At 53.3% G+C, this 26523-nt stretch overlaps 1 protein-coding gene across 2 annotated transcripts in view; it reads right to left on the bottom strand.

Moving 5' to 3' along the window:
• Nucleotides 1-26523, bottom strand: part of CPNE5 (copine 5) — an 89307-nt gene that overhangs the window by 17076 nt on the left and 45708 nt on the right. For both annotated transcript variants that reach the window (XM_032862351.1, XM_032862352.1), the window contains 4 exons: nt 16981-17084; nt 12323-12427; nt 5255-5296; nt 3136-3211 (listed from right to left, as the gene is read on the bottom strand). In XM_032862351.1, the coding sequence (XP_032718242.1) occupies nt 3136-3211; nt 5255-5296; nt 12323-12427; nt 16981-17084 (327 nt within the window). The remainder of the gene's footprint in view (nt 1-3135; nt 3212-5254; nt 5297-12322; nt 12428-16980; nt 17085-26523) is intronic.

Here is a 26523-nt window from a genome sequence, read left to right as displayed (position 1 = left end):
CACTCCCAGCTCACATCCCCACCCCCACCAACTAGCCTCTCGGGGCCACACCCTGAAGTTCCACGTAGGCCATGTCGCCCCCTGGGGGCCAGGCCAGGAACTTCCCAACTCCCAGGCTGGAAAGCTCCGCCTTCTCCTTTCCCTCTTCTCACACCCCCAGGGGCCCTAAGGCCTCCAGAGCAGGTCTGGGGTAGGCCCTCCAGTGCAAGCAAGCCACAGAGCTGCTCCCAGGGGCCAGGACCTGTGCTGGCTTCGGGAATACAATAGCAAGTGAGAAAACACCCCCCACCCTTACGGACCTCATGGTCTTTAAGGGGGTGAGAAGTAGGATAAACAGGTAATATTAGCCAGGGGCATGGGAGAGGCATGGGAGGGAGCAGGGAGGAGAGGTATTTACCCCAGACTTTGTGGGTAGAGCGAGTGTGCGGGCAGAGAGGGCTTCCTGGAGGAGGAATCATACCCAAAGGGAGTCCCCAAGGATCCAAAGGCCCAAGCAAATGAAAAAGAGCAAAGGGAGCCCCAGGAGAGAACCATGGAGTGAAGCACAGAACTGAGCCAGCAGGGAGGTTCAGAGAGCCTCGGAGAACATAATGGGGCTACCAGTGGCGGTGAGCAGAAGGAAGGGGCCGGGGCAAGACCCCAGGGGCATGCTAGGGGTGGGAGGTGTGGGTCTGCTCATACACACCCACTGGTTGCCACAGACTGTAGGCTGCTGGGGGTGCATGGTGCCCATGGGGAGGAGCTCGGACTCCACCCTGTAGGTAAAGGGCCCTGCAGGATCTCAGCTGGGGTGGGGGCGTCATTCTGAACCTCCTCTCCGCCCCTCTGTGTGAATCCCAGCCAGGCAGTGGGTAGGCTGCCCAGCCAAAGGTTAAGCAGGGAAGCCATGTGATCAGTTTACCATTTTGGAGGAGGCCTTGGAGTTCTGAGTGGAGGATGGAAGGAGGGGGGGGAAGGCCATTAGGGGGGCTGTTGCAAAGCCCCCTCCACCTCCATACAGGTGACATGATGTCGGTGAGGGTGGATGAGAGTGAAGGGAACAAATGTCAGAGTCCGTGGATGGTAGGAGGAGTGGGATTCAGTGGAGTGGGTGTGGGGGGGATGGACAGGAGGTGTCAAGGATGACTCCCAGGCGCCATGGCCGCCATGATAGCAGCCCAGGAGAAGGAGCCAGCTGGCCAGGGAGAGGGGAAAGCTGTGGGGAGGCTTCAGCCTGTGCCTTCAGTCTGGGAAGGCTGAGTCTGAGCAGTGGTGGGATGGACATACGAGTCAGACACCCAGGGTGACGACACCAGGGCCCAAGATGAGGGTTTTTCCCAGCAGAAGCCTCAGGCAGTTTGGACTCTAGTAAGGCCTACCAGTGACACTACCCACAGGGCAAGGCCTGCCTCCCCTCCCGCCCCCTGGACTGCCAGAGTTTCATTCCTTTTCTACCCAATGGCGTTTTCCAGTGAAGACGACGAGTCAATCCAACCTTTCCCGCTTTTAGCTTGAGAGATCACAGCCTCTTCTGAGCCTGTCAAGCACTCTTAAAAGCCAAACCCCGAGAGAGAATCCCTTCCCTAAAAATCTTCTTAAAGGCAGCCAGAGAAGGCTGGAGCCTGCTTCCCCCCCACACACACTGCCTAGGTGCGGGAACAAAGACAGCCCTTCCCTTTTCCGATGCAGAAAACAAAGCAATTAACTGTGAGGATAGGATCCCTTTCAAAGAAATGCACCCACGCTCCATCGTCACAATGGCCTCGTTCAACTGAATTCAGGACTTCCTCGGACCATCAGCACCTACTGGGTGCACACAGGCACTGCAAAACCCTTGTGAAGGGAGGCCCCAGGAAGGGCTGTCCCCCCAGTCTGCCCTCAGGGAGCTCCTGTCCAGTGGAACTCGAGACCTGCCCACTCAGAACAGAGACCTGGGGTGAAGGAGGGAGAGTATGGAGTGGTGCAGACCCCGTGACGGGAGTCAAAACCGACTCTTCAATGTCACTAGCTGAGTGGCTGCTCCTGTGGGGAGAGAGCCCATCTCTAGGGCTATTGTGAGATGTCACTCTCCTTGCCCTCCACAGAAGATGCTGGAAGACAGCAGTGACATCATGCTCACGAGGGGCCAGACACTGTCCTAGTGACTTCTTTCACTCTGAGTGGGCCTAGCACGGAGTGGTGCAGAAACATAACACAGGTCACGGAGCCAGTCCATGGTAGCAGCAGGGTATGAACCCAGGCAGTTGTTAGGGTTTTGAAATATCTGTGGTTAGGGCCCCTGGGTGGCTCAGTCAGTGAAGTGTCTGCCTTCGCCTCAGATCCTGGGCTCCCTACTCAGTGGGGAGTCTGCTTCTCCCTCTCCCTCTGCCCCTCCCCTCGCTCGTGCTCTCTCTTGCTCTCTATCTCAAATAAATAAATAAAATCTAAAAAAAAAAAAAGAAGAAGAAGAAGAAAAAGTATCTGCAGTTAAGTGGGTCTAGCACAGACTGTACTGTCCATGAGGCTCACATGGGGAAGAAAGCACGAGACCAGAGTGCTGGGAAGGCCACCAGAGGATCTGGAACTCAAGCTAAATTTGGAAGCTGGGAGGGCATCCCGGGAGGGTGAGCACACACAGGCGAAGACTCAGAGGCAGAAACTGTCCTTGGAGGGCAAGCACTATTATCTCCAGAAAGACTGGCAGGGTGGGGAGAGGCTTGTCCAGGTTGTCCAGATCCAGATGGAGGCTACCTACGTCCTATTCCTCTGTTTCTTCCCTTCCAGAAACAGTAAGATATTCAGCAGGCCCTGAAATTGTTCTGATTGAAGGCAGAGAGCCACCTTGAACTCAGGACCTTGGGTCTCCCCAACCCCCACCTTCTGTCCCACTGGAACCCCTCCTCCCCCATCTTGTTGGAAGAACGCTTTGTGGGGACACTGTAACTCAATGATTCGGGGAGCCAGGCAAGCCGACATTGTTTGCCTCTTGATTCTGCCACTTACTGACCCACGTGTCTTTGGGCAAATTCTATCGCTTCTCTGAGACTCAGACAATAAGAGCCACATCCCAGGAGAACACGAGAAAACCCCAGCCCAGCACATGGCCCGCAGTAGTCCTCGGTGGCTGGAAGTTGGGTATAATCAGAGCAAACCTCGGACTTCCGGTGTCCACCTCACCTCATAGATGTTGAACTGGCTCTGTCCGCGGGCCAACTCCCGGTAGCTGGTGGTGAACTCGCCAATGAAGTCATGGCTGCAAGAGAAGGTCTCTGTGAGACAGTGGCCCACACTGGGTACTGCCTCTGCCCATCTCCCTGCCTCTCACACCCCTGCCCCTGGCTCCCGATTCTGCCCAGGGCCTCCACTCCAGGGATGCACGCCAGCACACAGGCTGGGCCCCTGGGAAGAGCCCCGTGTCCCCTGTGGAGTGGGAAAGCCAGCAGTCACCTAGCCAAGAGCAGGGCCCCAGGGAAGGGGGCCCACTTCTACTCGGAGTCTCATTTGAACAAAACCGGCAGGGCTGGGTCTTTCAGGGAGGACAGGAGAAATTTAAATATGAAATGAATATTAGACGGCATTCAAGAATTATTGTTCAACGTGTCAGGTGTGATAATGGCATTCATGATTCTGTAGGAAAACGTCCTTATTTTTTAGATGTTCTCAATGAGATATTTAGAGGTAGAAATGCCTTGATGTCTGTAATTTAAACTACAGCAGCAAAACATAGAGCAAATGTGGCAACATGTAACACTTGTTAAATTCAGATGATAGGCTTAAAATCCTTCATTAGACTCCTCTTTTTCTCAAATTTTTTCAAAAAAAATTTGCCATTTTTCCAGTAACAGTCTTTGAAAAGACCATTTGTGTCATGTCCATCGAGGTAGCTGGAGATTTTCTGTGGTGGCCACACTTTCTGGGACTCTGCCCCCTCAAGTGTGTGTTCCTGTTAAGAGCAGCAACACCTGTCCGCAGAAGAACCCCGCTCACCATCTCTCCCACGTCTAGCTGCCTTTCAGGGTCACCACCCCCGAAAGAGGCAGCCTGGGGGGACCTCCAGAGCAGCTGGAGAGTGAGGCCTGGGAGGTGTCCCTGGAGCCTGCCTCTGCCTGGAGGCCACTCTGGATTTTGACTATGTATTTATAGCTCTCGGGACTCAGACTACAAGCTCCTTGATGGCAGGATGCTATGAGAGCTGGTGGCTATCCCCAGTTTTTCCCAGTGAAGGAGAAGTATGGGGAGCTCTGGGGTAAAAGGAAACATGGAACTGGTAAAGAGGAGAGGACGGGGGACAGAGCGAGTTAACAGAGGTTCGGTGGCACTGGAATCCTGTCCCAGAAGGCCTCAGGGGAAGGTGAGCCACCTGGACCGTCCAGGGTCTACCTTGAGTTCTGTTTGCACAGACCTTTACAGTACCCCCTATCAGCATCACAGACTTGAGGGGTATGGATGGAGATTACGGGGCAAAAGTCCCCTTACAACACCCCTCGTAATGCCACAGAATGGAGGGAGTCCCAAAAGTCCAGAGGACATATTGGGTGTGGTCCCACAGACAAGTGGGAGCCTGTGAGGTTTCTGGAGTAGAGCCAGGAGAGGCCCATTCTTGTCCTCATCTATGAATTCCCAGTGACACTGCTCTGTGGGGGCCCTTCTGGTTGCAGACAGGGAGGGTACTGGCCTCCCACAACCCAAACGGAAGTGTCCTCCTCCTGGCCCGGCTTGACCCAACTCAGGGACAGCCTCATGGCTCCAGGGACCCTTCGTGTGCATCAAAGCTTACCCTTCCCCATAGCCCACCCCCTCAGGGCCAGCTCCCTACAAACAGTTCCTTTGATGTACCAGCCCCCCCTACACACACAATTAGACCTGGAGGAGTCTCTCTGAGGACTGAGCTTGTCTTCCCCATCTCGGTCACCCACAGCACTTAGCCTCACAGAGAACATGAATGCCCGGGGTCACCTGAATCTGTACATTCAAAGAGGCACATTTCAGAAAATCCTAATTCTCCCAAATGTGGTGAGGTTTTAGGCACTGGATGTCTGCTAGGTGGCTATCTGAGGAAAAGAGGCCTCCCGTGCCTCTGGAACCATGTCACGCAGGACCGAAATCCTCTGGTGCCTCACAGAAGCGGGGCAGGGACAAGCCACTGGGGCAATGGACCCTGACGACCCTGGAAAACCCAGGCTCCCTCACCCCCAGAGCTGCCATTGGCATTGCTCTCCGCCTTTGAGGGGAGGGCCCAACCACCCCTTGGGGCTGCTCTCATCCCCGCTCACCTTCTGTCCTCCTGCCTGCTTACCTGCCATCCCGATCCCAGTCATACACCTCCACCTTGATGGTCCTGCAAGGCAAAGGTCCCGTGGTGGGGTGGGCTTGACCTGGCACCTGCGTGGCCGGGAAGACAAGGCCCCTCCCATGCTCCTGGGCCAGAAAGGTGCGCTGAGACAGCCACCAGGCTCTAGGGCCCTCAAAGGACATACAACAGCCCCAGAGACAAAGGAACTATCTTCAGGCCCTTTAGTAAAGGTCTTAGGGACAGAGGCATCCTCAAAGCTGCCTAGGGACTTGCCTGAGTTTCAGGAAGGATGTGGAAAAACAGTCTCAGACTTCAGTTCACCTCGCCTTCTCCTTGGCCACCCCAGATGGGACACAGGTCCCAGGAAGAAGCCATAGTGCGGATTTATCAAGGGTGGGGGGGACGGTGGTGGGACCCTGGGATCTCAGGCCAGAGCGACTGCGCTCTCCTGGGGAGGGGTAACAAGACTAGGAGCTTGTGGGACCCCAGTCCGAGGAGTCTGAGCAATGGGGAACCAGCACAGACCGGCAGGGAGGGGCCCAGGACCTCCCCTAGTCAGGAATGGCCTGCTGAGCTTTTCCATTGCCACGACTGGCTCCTGAGTGAGGGTGTAATTATCTTCATATTTTAGCCTGGCTGCTTTAATTAGTTTGTTTTGACTCCTGTGCAGGGGGCTGGGCTTTGGGAGCCCATTTTATTTTTAGCCCGTTTCCATGGCAACAGGCTAGCAGACCAGAGGTGGGAGGAGGGAGGTGGAAGACCGTGGGTTAACCCTTGGTGCCAGTGGTCCTCCAGGGAGGCCCAGGGAAGGGGCAGCTGCCAGGGTCTCCCTGCAGGCTCAGGATCGGGGTGGTGGGGGGGGTGGAACCAGAGGCATGGGGAGCTGGGGTCTCCAGCCTCGGTCCGAATTGGGGCTCGCAGAGACAGCTGCCTGGGCCTGTCTTCTAGTTATAGATCATCTCGCCTGGGGCCGCAGCCCGTCTTTGTGGGTCTTCGAGAAGTCAGCCTCGGGGTGGCGTGGCCCCCAGCAGGAGGCGCTGTCTCCCCGTAGATGAGCCTTCCCGGGGCGGGAGGGCACCTGCCCGCCGCAGGGCACCAACCCATGGAGGAATGTGTGGGAGGTCGTGCACCACCCCGGATTTTTGTGACCACCTAGGTAAATGGGGCAGGCATGGAAGTCCATCATTTCAAGGAATCCTCTTAAATTCTTAGGAAAAACAAAATACTGTGTCTCTCTCTGGAGTGAATCGTGGGGTAAAAAATCTAGAAAAAAATCTAGAAAAATATCTAGGTCCCTGAAGTGGGGGAGGGGGCTGGTGACTGGAAAGAGAGGAAAGAGGCTGGAGTGCAGATGTTGTGGGACCTGGAGAGGTCACTGAACTTCTCTGAGCCACAGACCATCCTTTTCAAGGAAGGATACTAGTGGAGTTGGCAGAGCCCACGGGGCGCACAGGTGGGTCTCCGTAAAAATGCCTCCTCCTCTCCACTCTGGCATTCGGCCACACTTGGATTGCTTTTCATAGGAAATTTACTTAAATCAGGGACGCTCCGCCTGGGTACCTGGGCTCTGCAACTTCCAGTTCCTGGAATGACAAGGCTGGAAGTAACCTCAGTGGTATCCAAGCCTGGCCATGTAGCTGATCACCACCGAGCCTGTCAGACATACACAGCCCCAGGTCTGGTTCCTGGCATCTCTGGGCAGAGCCTGGGATCTAGTTTAAAGTTTCCCCACACACACACACCCCACGGCTCCGCTGTGCGCACTCATTTTCAGCTGGGGAAGCCAAGCCCTAAGGGATGTGCCCAGGGTCACAGAGCTGGCCAGGGCCGGAGCCAGGACCCTGACCCACAATGCCAAAGTCACCCAGTCCTTCCCAGACCCATGCGGCTCTGCAGGGGACTTTCGGGGACCCCAGCAAGGAGTGTCTCTCCTGAGACCACCAACACCAGCCACTCAGGCGACTGGATCAGTGACAGCCACAGGCTCAGAAACTACAGGAGGACCCCAGTTACAGCCACAGCCTTGGATACCCCCAAAAATCACCAAGGAGGTTTTTGGTTTTTGGTTGTTTCTTGTTTTTAATCCCAGGGCACCAGGGCTTGATTCAGTTGGTCTGGATGGTACTCAGGCTTGGGTAGTTTTGGAACGTCTCCTGGCTGATTGGAATGCCTGTCCAGAGCCACCGACCTTCTCTAGAGGAGAGCGCTGGGCTCCCCCCATCATTTGCACACTGGATCCCGGGCACGTATTAGCAATCCTGACGCCAGCAGTTCAGAATCAGATGGTCTGGGGTACAGCCTGGGCAGGGGGCGTATTAAAAACTCCCTGGGGAATTTTTAACTTGCTGCTGAGGTTGAGACTTCCGGGGGTGAGATTCCTGTGCAAACTCAGCCCAGCCATCTCAAAGGCCCCAGGGACTCTGTTTACCCCTCTGTAAAATGGGATCATCACACCCACTTTGGCGTTGTGAGAAGTCAACTACATCATTCACATGTCATTCACACCAGGACCAGACACATTTCTGCTCCATCTAAAACACTCCAGCCTTTGTCCAAGTCCCTGTCTCCCAAGCTATTGCTATTCACCATGAAAACGTCAGCTCCTTGAGACCAGGAAATGTGGGTTGTTTCATTCCCTGCTGTAATCTTTAGCTTCTAGAACGGTGCCTGGCATATAGTAGGTAATATAAATATTATTAAATATCTGTCGTCTGAGATCTCACAACTCTGTGCAGTTACCATGCAGTGACAATTCCCTCCTTCCACAAAATCATGAAGGGAAGCCTGGCGCGTGGGTGGGGGGGCGGAGGGGGGGTTTTCCCCAAATCAAGCTGTGAAGCCAGGCCTGGGGCCAGGAGCCAGTGTCCTGTGGGTCTCTGGATGCCTGGGGCTGTGGGGACAGAGCTGGGCCTGTGTGAGCCTTAGCAGGCCAGCGGGGCCAAGGGAGGCCAGCAAAGACTGCAGGCTTCTCTCTCTGAACACCTGCACACCGACAGCTCTATCTACAGTCTCCCTGGAGCAGAGCTGTGTCTCTCTCCTAATGAGCTTCTCCAGGGCAGGAAGAGGTACTAGGCTGACAGGTCTCCAGGGCTTGGCCCTAAACTGACTGAGTCAGCCCATCAGTCTTAGAGGCTTCGGGGAAGAAGACGGGTGCTGGGGTTCAGGGGGACAGGCAGCAACGCTGAAAGATGGAGCTCTGTGTAAGCACAGCCACACTGCAGAGGCTTTCCCTCCTCTGCCTTCAGCTTCTACGTGTGTCAGCTGGTCATATGCAGGGGCTGGGCCCCCTCCCAGGACTCAGCATGCAGTAGGGTTCAAGGGCGATATATTTCCTTTCTCCAGCAGGCCCACAGAAGTGTGTAGCTTCTGGGATGTGAGAGCCCCCAGTCCTGGGGAATCGTCTCCCCTCTCCAGGGGAGGGCCCAGTGAACTTACCCTCTTCACATCCACAAATTCAACATTAAGGTGTGAGTGAGGGACAGCAGCCTGAGCGGGAGAATCTGGCTGGCTCAAGGGGGAATAGATCCTCAAGTCACAGAATGCCGAAGGCCAGAGCAGAGGGGTTTCAGGAAAGACTGGGGAAGGGCTTCTTGCCATCACCCATTTCACCCCACGGGAGGGCTGGACCACCTCTGATCTTGACGCCAGCCCCGCTGTCCCCAGCTCTGCCCAGCTGGCTCGCTTGGATTTGAACTGGAGACAGCAAAGATGGGGCGGACCTCTGCCTCTAGAGAAGGCAGTTTGTGGAGAAGGGAAATATACCTTCTCCTTCCTTGGGCAAGATACATAAGCTCTAGTTCTCTGTTTCCCCATCTGTGAAATGGGCATGTCTTTAGAACCCAGCTTCTAGGGTTGCTGTGAAACTTAAATTCACAAAATAGGATAATGTATTTAAACCAATTAGGGCACAATTTGACCCAACTCTGAAAGACTCAGTCATCTTAACTGGTTTCCACCCCCTCATTCCAAGTAAACTCTCCTGCCTCACAGATCCCTGCTTCTCGCCCTCCCAGCTCTCTCCTTCATGGGAGGAGTTGATACTTCTATTTGGATTCTTCCCTGAGCCCAGGACTCTGCCCCCAGCTGCCCTCTCCCAGTACCCTCCTAGCTCTCTGACCATCTCCGTGTCTCTCTCCTGCTCCCTACTTGTGCAGGACCTGGAACATCTCACCTCTGCCAGCTCTCTGTTCTCCTCTCTGCGTGGCAGAGCACCACCGTGCCTGTCACACAGCTGCCCCCTCAGGGTCCCTGTCACTCTTCCATTTCTCCCTCTCAACCTCAGCTCCAAACACAAATGTCCTCTAAATCCCTTTTACTACCAGATGTAGGCAGATGGCCAGGCCTTCATGTCTTCACCTCCAGGCTCCAAGGAGACCTGCCCCAAGTCCCTGGGCAAGCCCTCCACCAAATGTGCCCCACTCACACCCGTCTTAGCCATTTGGCCCCAGAGCACAAGGGACACGAATACAAATTCTCTAGGCAGCCTGCCTGGCTCCAAATCCTGGTTCTACCACTGATGGGCAGTAAGATCCTAGGTGAGCTGTTAACGTCTTTGGGCCTCAGTTTCTTTACCTGTAAAATGTGGATAGTATTAGCACCTTTTTCAGAGGAAATTGTTGGAAGAATGAAATTAGCTTACATACATAAATGACCACAGAAGTGCTACAAGAGCATTTACTACTACTACTACTATTACTACTACTACTACTACTACTACTACTACTACTACAATTATTACTATGACCTGTCTTCCACTCTGGCCTGGGAGTAACCTAACGGGGAGGCTCGGATCTGATGTCTACTATGCCCACAGCACCCAGCAGCATGACCGTTGCCTGGCTGGCTTGGAAGACACGGCTGCTAGATTAAACTGAATGTATTTTTGTGAGCTTCAAGAGGTACCTCGAGGGGAGAGGGAAATGGCTTTGTTTTCCTGCACAAACCCCTCCCTCTCCTACCCTGTGAGGGCCTTCCAGACACTTGCACCTCCCAAGTGGTGTTGGGTACATAGGTCACCCTAGAGCTCGGTGGCAGAGGGGCCGTGTGACAGGCCTGGCCCCCTCCATTAACACCATTGTCAGTCACATCACAGTCAGTCTGTTCCCGGCTGTGGAGAGGGTCCTGGGCTGCCTGGTCATGCTGGAGGGAAACCAGTCTGGGGCTCAGCCGCAAGGGGAGGGATGGGGGCAGGCTCTGGAGGTGTTCCCATAACTTCACTTCCACTGGTGGCTGAACGGCGAGCTCCGCTGTCTGAGCCCAACTGCCCTCCTCACTGTCCCTGACAAGGTCAGGTTCTCAGGGTGCAGGGTTGTCAGGGGTCTGGTATTGAGGCCAGAGATGCCAATTCCTCCCACCCTGTGAGACTTGAACTGCTACGCTCTCCCATCCCCCAATCTCCAATTGCCCCTCCTTCCCTGTCACCTCTGCTATCCCAACCATTCTTCCAGCAACCGGAACCACCCCCCCCCACCGTACCTCCCAGCCTTCCCCAAGTCTCCTTCTCATCCTCCTGCTCCAACCAGACCGTCCTTCCACTCCACAGCCCCCGGAAGCCCCAGGACTGGCCAGACATGTAACCGGGCTTCATTTGGCTGGAATGTCTATTTTTGTCTCCAGTCTCATTTTGCACAATTATCTAGCTATCTAAAATGCAGATGTGTGCACATCTGAGCTCCCTGTGGTCAGCCTCGAGGCTCCCTAGAGATGGAAACGTGGCTATATTCCCTTGAAAGCCACACAGCTGCAGGCGAAGCATTGAGCACACATCGTAGGTACTCAGTGAATGCCTGTGGAACAGACTGGCGGATCTGTCCCAGCCAAGAGGCAGGAGAAGGAGTCACCTCATCTCCTGGATCAGCAACCTAACAGGGCTGCCTGAGGGTTTCCTGGAGGGAGACAGGGATGTCTGAAGGCCATCCGCACTGTCCTTCCCACTCCTCCCCGCAACATGTACCCAGTCAGGAGACACTGTGAGCAGGGTCCCAGGGAGCCCTTGCTAACGGCATCAGCCAGGATCCCCTGCAGGGTCCGTTGTGATACCCCAGTGCTCCTGTCCGGATGGCCTGCAGAGGGCCCGTGTCCCATCCCATCTGGCAGCTCATCCACCGGCAACAGCGATCAACGGGAAAGCAGGCCAGGTTCTCAAAACTTCACACAGACCGATGCCATCCTACTGCCCCCGACTCCCTGGCACTCAGCACAACATGCAATTATCTGTTTCTTTGTGTGGTGATCGGATTCATGTCTGCCTCCCCCACAAGGATGTAAACTCCACAAGGTTGGGCGAAGGGTGAAGACGGCGTGTTTGGTCTCCTGCTGAGTTCCCAGCATCTAGCGGGGTGCCCAGCACACGGTGGTAAGTCAATAAATGTTTGTGGACAAAATGCCGCAAACCAGGGCTTTCTTGTGTAGGTTGAAGTTCATGGGAGCTTCTAAGCAGCCCTTGAAGGTAGGTGGATGCTTAAAACTCATTCTACAGATAAGGAAACTGAGGCTCAGTCAGGTCAAAGCTTGCCCGGGTTCACAGCGCTTTTTATTCCCAGAGCCAGAGTTAGAAACCAGGTCCCGAGTACCTACACCCAACAACCTACACTCAAACAATGATGGTGAGAGCCAACGGACATGCGATTAGGATGGGCTGCCGCACATCAAGAAAGTTTCACGAGTTCTCCGTACTCTGCCCCTCATACCCCATTTATCTTGGGATCCTGACTCCCCAGAGTCCATCTACTAGGAGTTGGGGCTGGCATGGCCACCTCTGCCTGCATCGAGAGCCCCCATCCTGCCCCCACCCGCCCCTCCACTGGAAATCACAAAGAGACAGGCTGCAGAAGCTCCTGGCTTCCCATCCCCTCAGGCTGGGCAGGTCCCCCACCAGCAGTGGGCTGCCAGACCAGTGGGCCGGCAGTGGGGCGGGGTGGGGAATGGAGGCAGATACTGCCCAAGGAGGCAAGGGGCAGGAACAGCACAGCTCTGGGGGGGCTCCGCCCCCACTTCCCAGACAGCCAGCACCTCTACCCTACACCTTACCCCCTACCCCCTACCCCTGTGAGGGACAGTGTCTCATCTCACCGGTCGTAGTCCCCGTTGCAGAGTGCTCTCACAGGAATGGAGAAGGTTTGCCAAACTGGGTTTAAGGTGTTCTTCATGACCTCGGTCTTGTGGCAGATGGTGAACCTGGTAAAGAAGAGATGGAAGGTGTCAGTCAGGCCCCAACCGAGGGAGGCAGAATCCAGGTCAACAGAGGGGCAACCGATTAACCTCTGCGGTTGCCTGACAGTGGAAGCCAGAGCTTCAGGAGGCGATGAGCTCCCTGTCACGAGCAGCATCCAGACACTACCTGTAGCCATTTTTTTTTCCCTAAAGATTTTATTTTTTTTATTTGAGACAGAGCGAGTGAGTGTGCACAAGCAGGGGGAGGAGCAGAGGGAGAGGGAGAAGCAGGCTCGCCAGTGAGCAGGGAGCCCAAAGCAGGGCTCCATCCAGGACCTTGGGATTGTGACCTGAAGGCAGATACTTCACCAACTGAGCTGCCCAGGCAGGTGGCCATTTCTTGGTGACAGTTGAGAGAGATTCCCAGGGGCCGGGGGGAGTGTCAGGAGATAATGTGTTCTGCCCCCCTAGCCTCCTCTCTGTGTGACCTTGAGTAAGCTGACCCCTCCCCTATAAACTCAGGGAGTTGGCTGCTGTCAGACGTTCCTCATCTGAGATCCACGGAAGGATCTGTGGATGGGATTTAAGGGTTTGTGAACCCCTAAAATCGGGGTGAACTTGGTGCATGACTTTCATATATTTGCTGTTCCCCTGACTGGAGCATTGTCTCCCCAGATTCCCATGTTCATGGCTCACTTACTCACTTCCTTTCGGTCTTTACTCAAGTGTCACCCATTAGATAAAAGCACCTGCCTTGATATAAAATTTATTTAACCCCCGGTCCCCTGTCTCTGACATCCCCTTGTCCCCTTCCATGCTTTTTTTCCATTTTACCTGTTATCATTTGACATTTGACACAGTCTATGTTTCTCCTTATTTATTTGTACGGTTTGTCGGTGAAACGCAAGCTCCGTGAAGGCAAGGGTTTGTTTGGTCTTCCTGGATCACTGGTTTATCTCTGGTGCCCAGACCAGTGCCTGACACTGAGTAAGCGTTCGCTAAATATTTTTTTGGAACCAACTAATGAATAGATGTATGTCTCGCAGGAGAGTTTCCACAGCTTTCCCTGGCATTAAAGGCCATGAAAGTGAGGCCCCTGGCTTAGACAATCTCTTAGACACTTTCGGCTCTCCCAGTCTGAATCCACGAGCCTGCTTTGCAAACTGAAAGTGTCGGACTGGCTTACCCCGCTGGGCTCCAGTCCAGCGTCCCTGCCCACTCCCCGTGCGTGCCTGCTGGCCGCATCCTGGCAGCCTGCCCTGCCAACACAGAGGGGCAGCCAGGAGCCAGATCGGGGCCAGGGGCACAAGCTGTCCCCCTGTGATTTCCCAGCCTCCCCACCCCCACCCCAGCCACCTACCAGCCTAGAAAGGTCACCCAGGAAAGCGCCTGGGCCCCGCCCGTGCCCACACAGCCTTTGCCATTTCTTCTCTGGCAATTTTCAAGTCAAAATGTCATTCCTGTCACCGCGGCTCAGCGTTTCTCTTCTCTGCTCCTTCTCGCCCGCCCACTGGAGTGTGGAGATACATGTGGGAGACCTCCCCACACACCCTGGAGCTGGTGACTAGGATGGGAATGAGGACGGGGACAGGAGGGGGCCATCCATGGCTGCCCAAGCTGGGGCAGGCAGGTAAGGCAGGAAGACAAAAGGGTTGGGGAGGGGAGCGCGGGAGGTAGAATCAGGAGCCGCCCCCGGGCTGTGAAGAGAGGGAAGGTCGCCTGCACAGAAGCCTGGGGCTGGGCTCCAGAGACCTCCTACCTGGAACAGTCACACCCACCTTCTGTGGACCCTCCCAGCCCCTCCATCTCTTTGGAGCCCCCGACTTCTCCATCTCTTCTCCCTTGCCAGCCAGTATCCTGACCAGGTCTTCTGCACTATTAGCCTGATTGCCTCCCTCCGGGCTTCTGATCTGAAGCTGCTTTTTTTAAGGTCTTCCAAGCCCCTCATCACCAAATCCACAGACCCCTCGACTCCCTGCTGCAGCTGCCCTGGGGCCAGGCCCTGGCATGGACATGGTCCTGCAGACATCTCATGGCTCAACTCAGTTCACCCCGATATCCGCTCAAGGCATGATGTGGGAGACCATGAACCCGCAGGGTCTAACAGGTGAAGCTCCAGTCCCAGGGCCCCTGCTACCAGCTGTGCCTCCCTGAGCAAGAGAGTTTCTCTGAGCTTCCCCTTCATTGTAAAAAGATTGGGGGGTGGATCCAGTAGCTAATACTGCCGCGCCCTGTTCTAATGACACATATGAACTCACTTGGTCCTCACAGCAACCCTGTGAGGAAGGTGGTAGGATTATCCCCACTGTACATACCAAGAAACCGAGTTGGGGAGGTGCACTGTCCAATATGGTAGCCACTAGCCACATGGGGCTATTTACCTTTAAATTAAATTGAATTTAAATTACGTTTAATTTAATTAAAAATTAAGCTCCTCAGTCACCCTTTTCACATACTCAACAGCTACCGTAGCTAATGGCGACACAGAACATTCCCATCATTCCAGAAAATTCCATTGTGTTAAGAGACTTGCCTAAAGGTACACAGCAGGCAGCCTGGCGGAGCCAGAGGGATGACCGGGACTGAAGAAGACAAAGTAGGTACAGCACCAGCAGCTCCATGGGTGCTCCGTGGGTGCTTCCTCCCCTTTCCCCCCAGGACATTCCACTCCCTGGGTTCCCTCACTGACCTTCCTTCTGACCTCTTCCTAACTGGCAGGGTCACCCGAACCTTCTACTGGTCTCTCCTCAAACCTTGGGTAACCACCCTGCTTCCACTAGGTCAGCCTCTGACCTGTGCCCACAGACAGGCCCACCCTCTGGGGGGCTCTGGGTGGGTTTCTCCAGCTGCCCTTGGAGAGATCCAGCCCGTGCCTCAAGGGAAACTCGCTCCCAAATAAACTCCCATCGCCTCCCCCATTTGACCAGCTCCTTCGCCATTTTTAACACTCTGGGTTTCCCACATCTCCACTGCCAGGGAAGGGCTCTGACTTCAGTGACCACCCCAGTCCTGCCCTGTGAGGTCTGCTCACTGTCCTTTTGCCCCGCCCTCCCCTCCCCACTTCCTCCCTGCATTCCCCCCAGCAAGGCTCGCCTGCGCGCAGCACCTCCCACCTGTTCACGGTGTCAGTCACGAGTCTCTCCCTCTTCCCTGCCCCCTCCCCACCCATCCTACACAGGCTCTGCTAGAACAATCACTGGCAAACACTTTGCAACACACCCCTCCCCTGCTCCTAAACCCCAATCCGTCTCTTCTGGCCCCGCTGGCCTTCACCTCCGAGACAAACCCAGCCCGACCAGGCATTGCCTCTCTGGAGGGGACCTGTGTGGACATTTCCGTGGGCGCCCAGAACATTGCTGGGCCCTTTCCCTCCCTCCCTCAAGTCAAGTCAAAGTCAACAAGAATTATTTAAAGAAATCCTGCTGGGAGTCCTTTGGTGAGACAAAGACTCCTTTTGTTATGCAAATGATCACACCTAATTTCCCTTGTTTTGTTCGTTCAGGTTTTAAAATCAGTTTTCTCTTGAACTGAAACACACCTCCTCCTACTCCTCCCTGCACCCCCCCCACACACACAGTTCCAGAATCCAGGGGAACTGGGCGGAGGCCTTTCTGCCCTCCGCTCCGGGCACACCTGCTTTGCGCTCTGCTTTTCTCTTGCCTGTTATTCTTCCCTTCTCCTTCCCCATGGATCCATTTTCTCCCTCTCCTTCCAAACCTGCTTCCAAGTTCCCCTTCTCCAGCAGTGTCTTTCTAATTAACCTCCCTGACCCCATGGCTTCCTGGTTCGGCAGCATCCCAGCTCAAAGTGGCCACAGCCTCCCAAAGCCATGCTGCTTCAAGAGACCATGGAGACTGCCTCATCCAACTGGCTCATTTTCCTGATGAAAAAATAGGCCCAGAGAGGGGGCATAACTTGCCCCAGGTCACACAGCGAGCTGGTGGGGTGGACAGAGGTCCCCAGACCCTCAACCTGGAATCTGAGCATCCGTGTGCACAGCTGACCTACATTTGCCGCCGCGCTGTGTGTGTTTCCGTCATACTGTGGGTGGCTTCCAGATTAGGGAGAGGAGAGGAGGAAATGGGGGATTTAAAGACGCGTGCAGTTTTGAATGAAGCCTTTGGCAAGGTGTGGGGCTGGGCAGGTAACAGGGTCCTGATTTGCCATGCCGGGCGTGTGGTAGTTGGGTGTGGGGCGCCTGGGGTAGTGGGGGTGTTCCGAGGGCTGCGGGTGGAGGAGGGGTGGGCTGGAGATAGGCGCTGACTTGTGCGGAAGAAGGAAGGGGCTATCGGAGGAACCCTTCCTTCCCACCCTAGCCCAGCTTTCGCCCACTCCCCTCACCTCCAACAACCACGGCTGAGACCCTCAGAATGGCACCGCTGGCTTTGGGGCTGCCCTTACCCCCCACTGGTCCCAACCACGTGTCAGGGTACCACGGGAGCCCCTGACTTCCATACTCAGCAGGAGGCCCAGGTACCACTGGGAAGAGGCAAGTCCAAGCCCCCCTGCCTGGCAGGTCGCCGCACCCCTCCATCCCTGATGCTGGAAAGGGGGTGAAGTGTGGCCAGGGAACTCACGTTCCATCCTCATTGCTTCTGTAGAACACCAAGAAGGGGTCGGACTTCCCAAAGAAATCTTTCTTGTCCAGCTTGTTGGCACAGAACTGCATTGTGGCTACATCCTGGTGGGAAGGAGGCAGAACAAGAGTGTGAGGCAGGAGAAGGCTGGAGGGCGCCCCAATCCCCGTGGAAACACAGCCCCAAGGCCCTGGAAAACAGGAGGATTCCGAGCACCAAGCTGGTTAAAGGACAGCATGTTTTGTTTGCCCTGCACCAATGAAGGGCTGGGCCCTGGGCTAATACTTGGGGGATCTCATTCCATCTTCAAACAACCCCACTGGGCAGGTCTGATGGAGCAGTGCAGGGTAGGGGGCAGAGGCCGGGGGTGAAGCAGGTGGATTCTGGAACCCGCTGTTCCAGTTTGAATTCTGGTTCTAAACTTTCTAGCTGTGTGACCTTAGACAAGGGAGGCAACCCCTCAGTGCCTCAGTTTCCCCTCTGTAACACAAGGCTGATCACAGCACCCACCTCAAAGGGCTGTTGCAAGGACTAGAGGCAAAGCCCTTGGTAGAGTGAAGTCATGTCAGTGTTGATGTGCCTCAGTCCGTTTTTTCACGCAATGGCTCAGAGAGCTGAAACGGCTCACCCAAGGCTCCTCTGAGCTGGGTCTGCCAACCTCAGAGCCCTCACTCTGTCCACACTGCCTCATCCCCTCACACACCAGGTGGCTCCCAGCAGACCGTCAAGATGAAACATCACTGGGGCTCCTGGGTGGTGCAGTTGGTTAAGCGCCCGACACCTGGTTTCACCTCAGGTCATGATCTCAGGGTCAGGGGATGGAGCCTCTGCGCTGAGCTGGGGGTCTGCTGAGGGATTCTTCCTCTCCCTCTCCCTCTGTTCCTCCCCTTGCTCACGTGCTCTTTCTCTCAAATAAATACATCTTTTAAAAAAAAATAGACATCACTTTCACACCAACTAACCCATGAGAAACCCACCCAACTCTCCCAAGGTGAGGGGCCTCAGGCTCAAAGAAGGGAGTGACTCCCCCAAGTTCGAGAAGCAGAGCCCTGAGTATCTGACTGCCCTGACTCAGCCCAAGAGCACAAAGAAGTTACCCAGGCCCTGGAGAGGACTGCTGGACCCCTCCGTGGCCCCCTGTCCCTCAGTTTGCTGCGGCTGACAGGGCCCTGGGCAGAAATGCCCCCACATCCTCCTCTCCAGCCATCCCCATGTGGCCTCTTCATCCTGAAAGGTCTGCATCCTGACAAATCAGCTGCCAGGTGGCCAGAGCTGAGAGCTTTGTCGTCAGGTCCCTGGGGCCCAGCTTGCCCTTCAGAGCCAGGGCCTGTCGGGAAGTCACCTAGCTCTCACACTGCCCCCTTCCTCTCACTGGGGGGCCAGTCTCAAGAGACCAGTGTCCTACAGCCCTGTGAGGACCCAAATGGTGGCAGAGATGAAAAGGTAACTTCCTCCAAGTTTGAAAGACATGCCCAAAGGTTTGGGGGTGGGTATAATAGTATAATGGTTAAGGATATGATTGCTGGGAGGAAAAAAAAAGAATATGGCTGCTGGGGCCAGGCTGCCTGCTCCAGCTCCGTCCCTTTCTAGCTGTGTGACCTAGAGCAAGTTGTTCACCTCTCTGGCCTCAGTGTTCTCATCTGTAGAATTGGGTACTGGCAGCCTACCTCATAGGCTTGGTGTGAGGTTGAAATGAGTCAGTATGACGATAGTGCTAGAAACAGGGTATGGCGCACACCAGGGGCCTTGTATGTGCAAGCTATCATGGTTATTTGTACTCTTGCCCCTCCCTGTACCCTCGACAGGGGTGGACTCTGTCCCCGCCCCAGCCCCACCCCCTCACACACCTTCCCTCAGGACACCTGACAAGAGCAAACACAAAGCAGCCCTCCCTTCTCTCATTCGTTCATTCAACACACATTTATTAGATACCTTAGGCATGGCCAAGTCACTGAGCTCCTTATCACCTTTAGCCCTTGAAGTAATCCTTTGTTGCTTTTTTTTTTTTTTTTTAAAGATTTTATTTATTTATTTGTCAGAGAGAGAGAGCGAGCACAGGCAGACAGAATGGCAGGCAGAGGCAGAGGGAGAAGCAGGCTCCCTGATGAGCAAGGAGCCCGATGTGGGACTCGATCCCAGGACGCTGGGATCATGACCTGAGCCGAAGGCAGCTGCTTAACCAACTGAGCCACCCAGGCGTCCCTGTTGCTTTTTTATCAAAGAGGAACCAGGGGGTGGAAGCAGCTACCCTGGCCAAGATCACCAGTGGGCAACTGGTAGACTGGCAATTCCGGCACCCCACTCTGCTCCCTGAGAGAGAGAGCACTGTCCAGTTCATGGGGCCTGCTGCTCTGGTTTCTTCAGACTCTGGAGTGGGTATGGACAGGGAGGGGCTGGCCTCTGGTTAACCTGGGCCTCAAGTGCCCCTCAAGGGAGGTGCTGAGGAGGGGCCGTGCTGAGGCACACAGAGGGGCCCAGGTAATGATGGCTTTCCTCATGTCCCTCTTCATGGCCCACCTGAGAGGAAGAAGGAGCTGGACTGGGGGTTTGCAAGGCCTAGGAGCCCTGGGAATCTTAAGCCTCCAGAGAAATCTAGGACGTCAGACCTGGAATAAGAGACCGACTTCTTTACTGAGCACTTACTACATGCAAGTCACTGTATGAGGCCTTCTCTTTATGCACTATTTCACTGAATCCGCATAACAACCATATGAAGTAACTCTGCTACTCTCTCCATTTTACAGATAAGGAAACTGAGGGTTTTAAATCCTGTCCTGTGTCCAAGGTCACACAGAGGGTCACCCAGGCAGGGCTTTCCCCCTCAGCCTTGCTGAAAGGTCTCTAACCTTCTAAACCTGCCCCCTGCAGTCACTCTATCTCCACAGCAGAAAGTTCCAATCCTATCCTGTGTTGGAGGGAGGGAGCATTTTAAATGCCTCCTTGAGGAGCTCTATTCTGTGGCCTAGAAAAAGGAGGAGGCCTAGGACCAGGTGGGCTCCCAACGCTGGCTATAGAATTGGTGAGGCCCATGACAAACGGAAAATGGGACAGCAGGCCTTTAAACCAAGCATAGGCAGCATAGGAGGGCCCTACGGGACTGCACAGCTCATGGGCTCACGAAGTCGGCCTTTGCTCCTCCCCATGGGGGCAAGGGGCCGTGGCACCAGAAAACACTGACCTTCAGAATCTGCTGAGGACAGCAGGGGGCACAGCCCAGCAAGGCGCCCTGAGTTCTGGACTCTCTGCCTCAGTTTCCTTATCTGTAAAGTAACCTGCCGGACGGTGGGGGGCGACGCTGACTTTTAATGCCAGGCGATTTAGGCTTCGGTGTTGATGCCTCAGGGAGCATATGGGGATGGGGGTGGCAGTGGAGAAGGCTGGCGCTCAAGAGTCCAGAGCCTCTGCAGCTTCCCCAGCATATGCCTTGTCTGGAACTCCAGGTGTGACCCCTCGCATCTGGAGGTCACCCGAATGAACACAGGCAAGCCACATGCAGCAACCTGCAGTGACTGACTTGAAAATTATTACATATATTGAAACAGCCAAAAGCAATGCCATAAAGTCCAGGGGCCAAAGCTCTTATTGGTGCTTCCCAGGAGAAGCCCTCAAAGCCCTGAAAGGTTAGGAAGGGAAGGAGGAACAGTTGCTGCAGAACGTTACAGCTCATCACTCCCAGGACCATTCAGTGCTCCCCTGGGAGGTCCACTGTTCCCCACACCACACCTGACACAAAACAGTATGCAGGAGCCCAGGCCATCTGCTTGGAGCCACACTTCTGCCACCTATCCACTGAGCAGCCTGTGGCAAGCGATGTCACCTAAGCCTGGGTGGTCGCCTCTGGAAAAATGGAGTAGGAGTGCCCCCTGTGACTCCGTCGGGGGGAGTAAAGCAAAGGGCCGATGTCAAACACCGGTCCACAGTGTGGGGCATGGAGCTGCTGTCAGAATGGGAATCAATGCCAATGTTCATAGCAGCAATGTCCACAATAGCTAAACTGTGGAAAGAGCTGAGATGTCCATCAACAGAAGAACGGATAAAGAAAATGTGGTACATATATACAATGGAATACTATGCAGCCATCAAAAGAAATGAAGTCTTTGCCATTTGCGACGACATGGATGGAACTAGAGGGTTTTATGCTGAACGAAATAAGACAATCAGAGAAAGACAGTTATCGTATGCTCTCACTGATATGAGAAATTTGAGAAACAAGACAGAGAATCATAGATAGGGTAAAGGAAGGAAAAATTAAGCAAGACGAAACCAGAGAGGTAGACAAACCATAAGAGACTCTTAATCTCAGGAAACAAACAGGGTTGCTGGAGTGGAGAGGGGTGGGAGGGATGGAGTGGCTGGAGGATGTACACTGGGGAGGGTATATGCTATGGTGAGTGCTGTGAAGTGTGTAAGACTCATGAATCACAGACCTGTACCCCTGAAACAAATAATATACTAAATGTTATTTAAAAAAAAAAAAAGAATGGGAGTCGACGCTTGTGGACCACCCATCTACTCCTGGGCTGAACCCTATGCAAATGCAACGATTCACTGGTGTCTACCTACAAAAATGGCAGTAGCATATGGCTCTGCCTGCTCTGTGCCCAGAATATCCTTTCATGCCTATTGGCTCCTTTAGTCCTCTCACCAATCCCATGAGGCAGAAACTATTATTAGTCCCATTTCAAAGATGGGGAAACTGAGGCCCAGAGAGGTTAACACCCTTGCCTGAAGCCACACAGCAATCTGGAGGAGAAGCTGGGATCAGAACCAGAGGGTCTGGCTCCAAAGCTTAATAATTGAGATTTCACACAATGACCCCACATCATCCTGATAAGTTTAATTATGTTCTGTAGCCTCAGTCTGAGGAGTCAGAGAAGTGTGAAATCCATTTTAGAAAAGGCCTCCTCCGTGCAAACTAGTTAAAATTACAGGGGAAGGAAAAAAAAAAAAAAAGCCTGGCTCTGAAATTCAGCTAACTGGAAAAATCCTCTGGGGAGCCACACCTCATTCCCACCGGTGGCAAATCCGTGAGGTGTTGCTGGCCGCTCATTCTGCCACTCCCCCTGATCCGCCCTCCCTAACTCGGTCTAAGACCTGGAAGCATTCACCCAAAGCCCTTGTGATGGTCAGTACTGTTGTGCCATTGCCGTATCCACAGGGATAAAACAGACCTGCCTGTGAGACTTCTGGGGTTTGACCAAGGCAGGCTTCTTCCCTCTTGGGTGCACGAACCCCATGGGAAGTCCTTGAGGCAAGGCCCTGTAGCCGTCTGGGGACTCTGCTTTTTTCCGTTTTATTTTATTTAAATTCAATTAATGAACATAGAGTGTATTATCAATTTCAGAGGTAGAGTTCAGCGACTCTTTAGTTGCTTAGAACACCCAGTCCATCACCATGCAGCCTCCTTAATGCCCATCCTCCAGTGCCCTCCCCAGAGACTGCGCTTTTGAAGGTGGCTCTGAGTTATGTCAATAGTCATATCATATGGACAAGGCTTTGGCCGCTGCTTTGACCGCTCCCCTTAAAGGCAGGTTGGTGAATGGACCCCAGGAAGAGTGTGGGGAGTGGCGACAGATGGACTGGGCTCCCGGGATTTGGAAGCAGCCAATCCAGGCTGAGGTCAGAGGTCCCACTGTTGGAAGCTTCAGCTGGAGGGTGGGGCTCTCCAAGCAAGTGAAATGCTCTTCCCAAACCAGAACCATCTCTGGAATCCACTGTGAAGATAAACAACTCCTGCAATATATAATTTCCTGCAATTTCTGCCTTTTCGCCCTGTCGTTTTAAAAAACATATTAAGTTCTTCTAAAACAGCAGGATTGCCTCAATTTGCATCTTTCCGCATGTTAATCAGGCTGCTGGGGAGATTACAGTAAACAGCCATTCATTTCCGGATGGCCGGGCCTACTGTAGCTTGTTAGCTGTCCCTGACCCAGAGAGGGGCCCTGCAGGTTAGAGTTCAGGCCCAGAGGTCAGCTGGTGGGCTGAAGGCCAGGAGAGGGTAGCAACACCCTGGAGTGGGGGTGGGGGATGGAAGCTGGGCCTTGCTGACATGCTCCAGGATCAGAACAATAGTAAGGGAGGTACAAAAATTTAAAAGGGCCCCAAAAGCTCAGTCATCAAAATCAAGATTTTAATGTGAATCTTGAAAAATCAAAATCAATGCAAAAACCCATGACAAATAAAACATCCCCAATTCAAATAAAAGCCAATTTTACAAATGAAGAAACGGGGGCACAAAGAAGTCAAGTAACTTGCCCAGAGTCACACAGCTAGTAAGCAATGGCATTTGGTCTGGATCCAGAGCCTAAGTTCTTAACCACCCTGCCCTCCTGCTCACACGCTACACCCTAAAAAGAACTTTTCGATAGATGGTGGAAACATGGTGACATTTATTGGCTTCTTTTCAAAGTTTGCCGAGAAAAAAGATATCGATTAAAATGAAAAAGAATCGTCAGTCCCAACTCTGAAATTCAGCACGCCAGCAGGAGGGAACACAACCCAGAGCCAAGAGTGATTCTGTGAGCTGCAATCTCTGGGAGGGCTCCCGCATTCACAGAAGGGTCCAGAGCCCCAGCCTGTCAGGATAAGACTGCAGAAGCAAGGGGCTTGGGGTGCTTGGGGTGCAGGCATTTGGGGATATCCACGAAGACCCCGTAGGCTAGAGCTGATTCGAACGCAGATGGTAGGTGTAGGAGTTGATCTAGGAGATCGGGCCTGTAGCTACGCATTGCCTATAATAACCACGTGGGGGTCAAGCTGGTCAAGCTTGGTTTTCTCTGCTGTCTTCATGACTGACTTCTCAAACAACCTCATCAGCTGTACATCTGTTGATTTGGTCATTCAGACGCTGAAAACCCCAGACTGACCGTTTTCCCTCCCACGCTTGGAGCCTATGTGTCTGGGATACCAACCAAAATCCATCGGCTAAAATTCAAAAGAAAAATGGAACAATTTGGCTAGGAGGATGTTCACGGCAGTGTAAATGAAACTGTTTCCTCTAAGAGAACAGATTTAATAAATTATAGCCATCCATATGATAGAGGAAGAATTATATAGCTATTAAATACAGGTTTTCAAGGAATATCTAATGACATGGGAAAATAAATCTGGATACCATATTCTACTAATTAGAAGAAAAAAAGCTATATACATAAACACCTAGAAGAAAGGAAGAAATGCAGCAAATACACCGAAATGTCAACAATGATTCTCTTTGTATTTTCTATCATGTCCACTGTGACCATGTTATTTTTTAGCATCAGGAAAAAATGTTTTGTTTTGTTCTCTCTCTCTTTTTTTTTTTAAACCAGAGGGATGATTTCGAAGACTAAAAAAAAAAAAAAAAAAAAATTACAAACTAACTTGTAAAGGGTGGTGTGTGACTGCTGGTTGTGGATTACACAGGACACTTCCATCTCTGCTAGCCACAACACACATCTCTCCCAAATATCAACCTGCATACTTCCGAGTCTCAGAAAAGCTTCACCAGTTTGCCCCGCTTTAACCTGCCTCTTTCTCCTTATCTTTCTCCCTTTCTCCCAGGACTCTTCCCTCGGCCCCATGGAGACACTGGGCTCTCCCTGATGTCTGTCCTGAGAACAGCGAGAGTCCTGACTTTATTAAGATTCAAAACTGCTAAGCAGGCCCACTACAAGCTCCTGCACTATCTGGACCCCATTCCTACCTACTCTCTCCCCTCTCTGGTGTCACTCATCACTATCTCCTTGCCCCAGGGCCTTTGCACAAGCTGTTCTCTTTGCCTGGACCCATCTTCTTTTAGGTAGCTGCAAGGGCTTATTCCTTCACCTGTATGTATTTGGCCCTATTATGTGGTATTATCCATGGATTTCCTTTCAGGACAGTAAAGAGTGCTATAAAATACTTGCTATTAAAAAAAAAAAAAAAGCAATGGGTCTGATGAAGTTAAGGACCCCTGCTGTACTGTGATTGCTGGTTGGCATTTCTGTCTCTCACACTAAATTAGAAACTCTGGCCGGCTGGGAGGGCAAGAACTGAGCCAAGGCCTATTTGCCAAAACAAATAAATGAACACATGAGCAGGCTGGTGATCTCTGACGGGGGGCGGCTAGGGGCAGTTACTGGTGAAAAGCTTTGACCTCCCTGGCTTGTGAGAGGCGAGCTGCTCTCTTGCCAGTGTGTACAGGGATCTGACTGGAAGGCCCTGAAGATCACTATCTGGCCAGGAACTCTCTAGAAGCCCAGCCACTCACCACGCCTGCTGAAGGCTCCTGGCTCCACAAAGATCACAGAGCCCATGGCTATTCCATATACTGTAAAGCTTACAGCTTCACCGTGGGTGAGGGAAGTAGTCCCTGAGAATTAGGAGGCCACAGCTCAGACCTCTGAGGCTGGCACTTCGATGTGCCAGTGAATGAGATACAATACTCTGTGTATCTCAATGAGATACACATACCCTCTATATCTGTGGGCTGGGATCCCTCACCTCTCCCCACCTCCCCGCCCCACGGTTGAGGATCAAACAGACTGCGAACACCAGAAGCTCAGGTCAACTGTGTGGACTATGCAAATGTCGGTCGGCATGACAGGGAACAATGACCGTACGGAACATAATTAAATCTTTGGTGACTCAGAGGCCCTTCAAGAGCTGAAGCTCATCATCATCCACATCAAGTATCACTGAATAGTATTTTGGATCAAATTCTGATTGTTGCAACTTTCTCGGTATTAAAAAATCTCGATGAGCAAAGCTTTTTCTATAACCTATCGAAGCGTGCAGGTGACCCACTGGAGTCCACTCCGGTCCTGCGCGCGTCCCCAACCGCCCACACGGTCCTTGCGGATGGAGAGAGGGTTTGTCTACTTAGGCAGAACGCATTCACTTGAGCAGAAAGCCCTGCTCTGGTAAGGATGGGGGGGAACAACCCACCCCTCAGACTCCACCCTCTTCCTTTGATCCTCCCACTGAATGCCGGGCTGGAGCACAGAAGCGAAGCGGTTCAGATATAATTATTTTCATTCAGCCAGATGCTGGGAATTAGTCTCTTTTCCTTACAAGTATTCTAGGGAAAGACAGAACGCAGCCAAAGGCACCCCAAAAGAAAAGGAGCTGACAATCTCAAGAGGAAGGAAGGGAGCCCACCCCCCACCTCCTTGCCTTGGAACGGCTTAGACGAGGAAACCGGCTACCACCCCTGGATGAAGGGGGGGGAGGGGAAGGAGGAGGAAGGGGGAGACACCTAATAAATACTAAACACGGGCTGTTTTGCCAATCCCAGAAAACCAGACCGAGGACAGCACCCAGCATGGTCTGGAGCTTTAGAATTCCCAAAGCACTTTCGCTTCTATTACCTGATTTAATTAGAAACTAGGGAGGGAGTCACAGGCTGAGCTAGAAGTTGGGGACAAACCCAAGTTAGGCTTCAAGGAATTCAGATTCCAAATTTCTGCAGACACCTGTTAGGCCCAGTCTCCTCCACGAACCCCTTCAATCCTCACGGCAGGCACGCCATCAGCCCCAACATACAGGTGGAGAAACTGAGGCTCAGGGAGCTTAAATAGCTCT

The sequence above is a fragment of the Lontra canadensis genome, unplaced genomic scaffold, assembly GCF_010015895.1.
Source record: "Lontra canadensis isolate GAN:19392208 unplaced genomic scaffold, GSC_riverotter_1.0 scaffold23, whole genome shotgun sequence".
Taxonomy (NCBI): domain Eukaryota; kingdom Metazoa; phylum Chordata; class Mammalia; order Carnivora; family Mustelidae; genus Lontra; species Lontra canadensis.
This window is presented reverse-complemented; position numbering and strand designations above follow the sequence as displayed.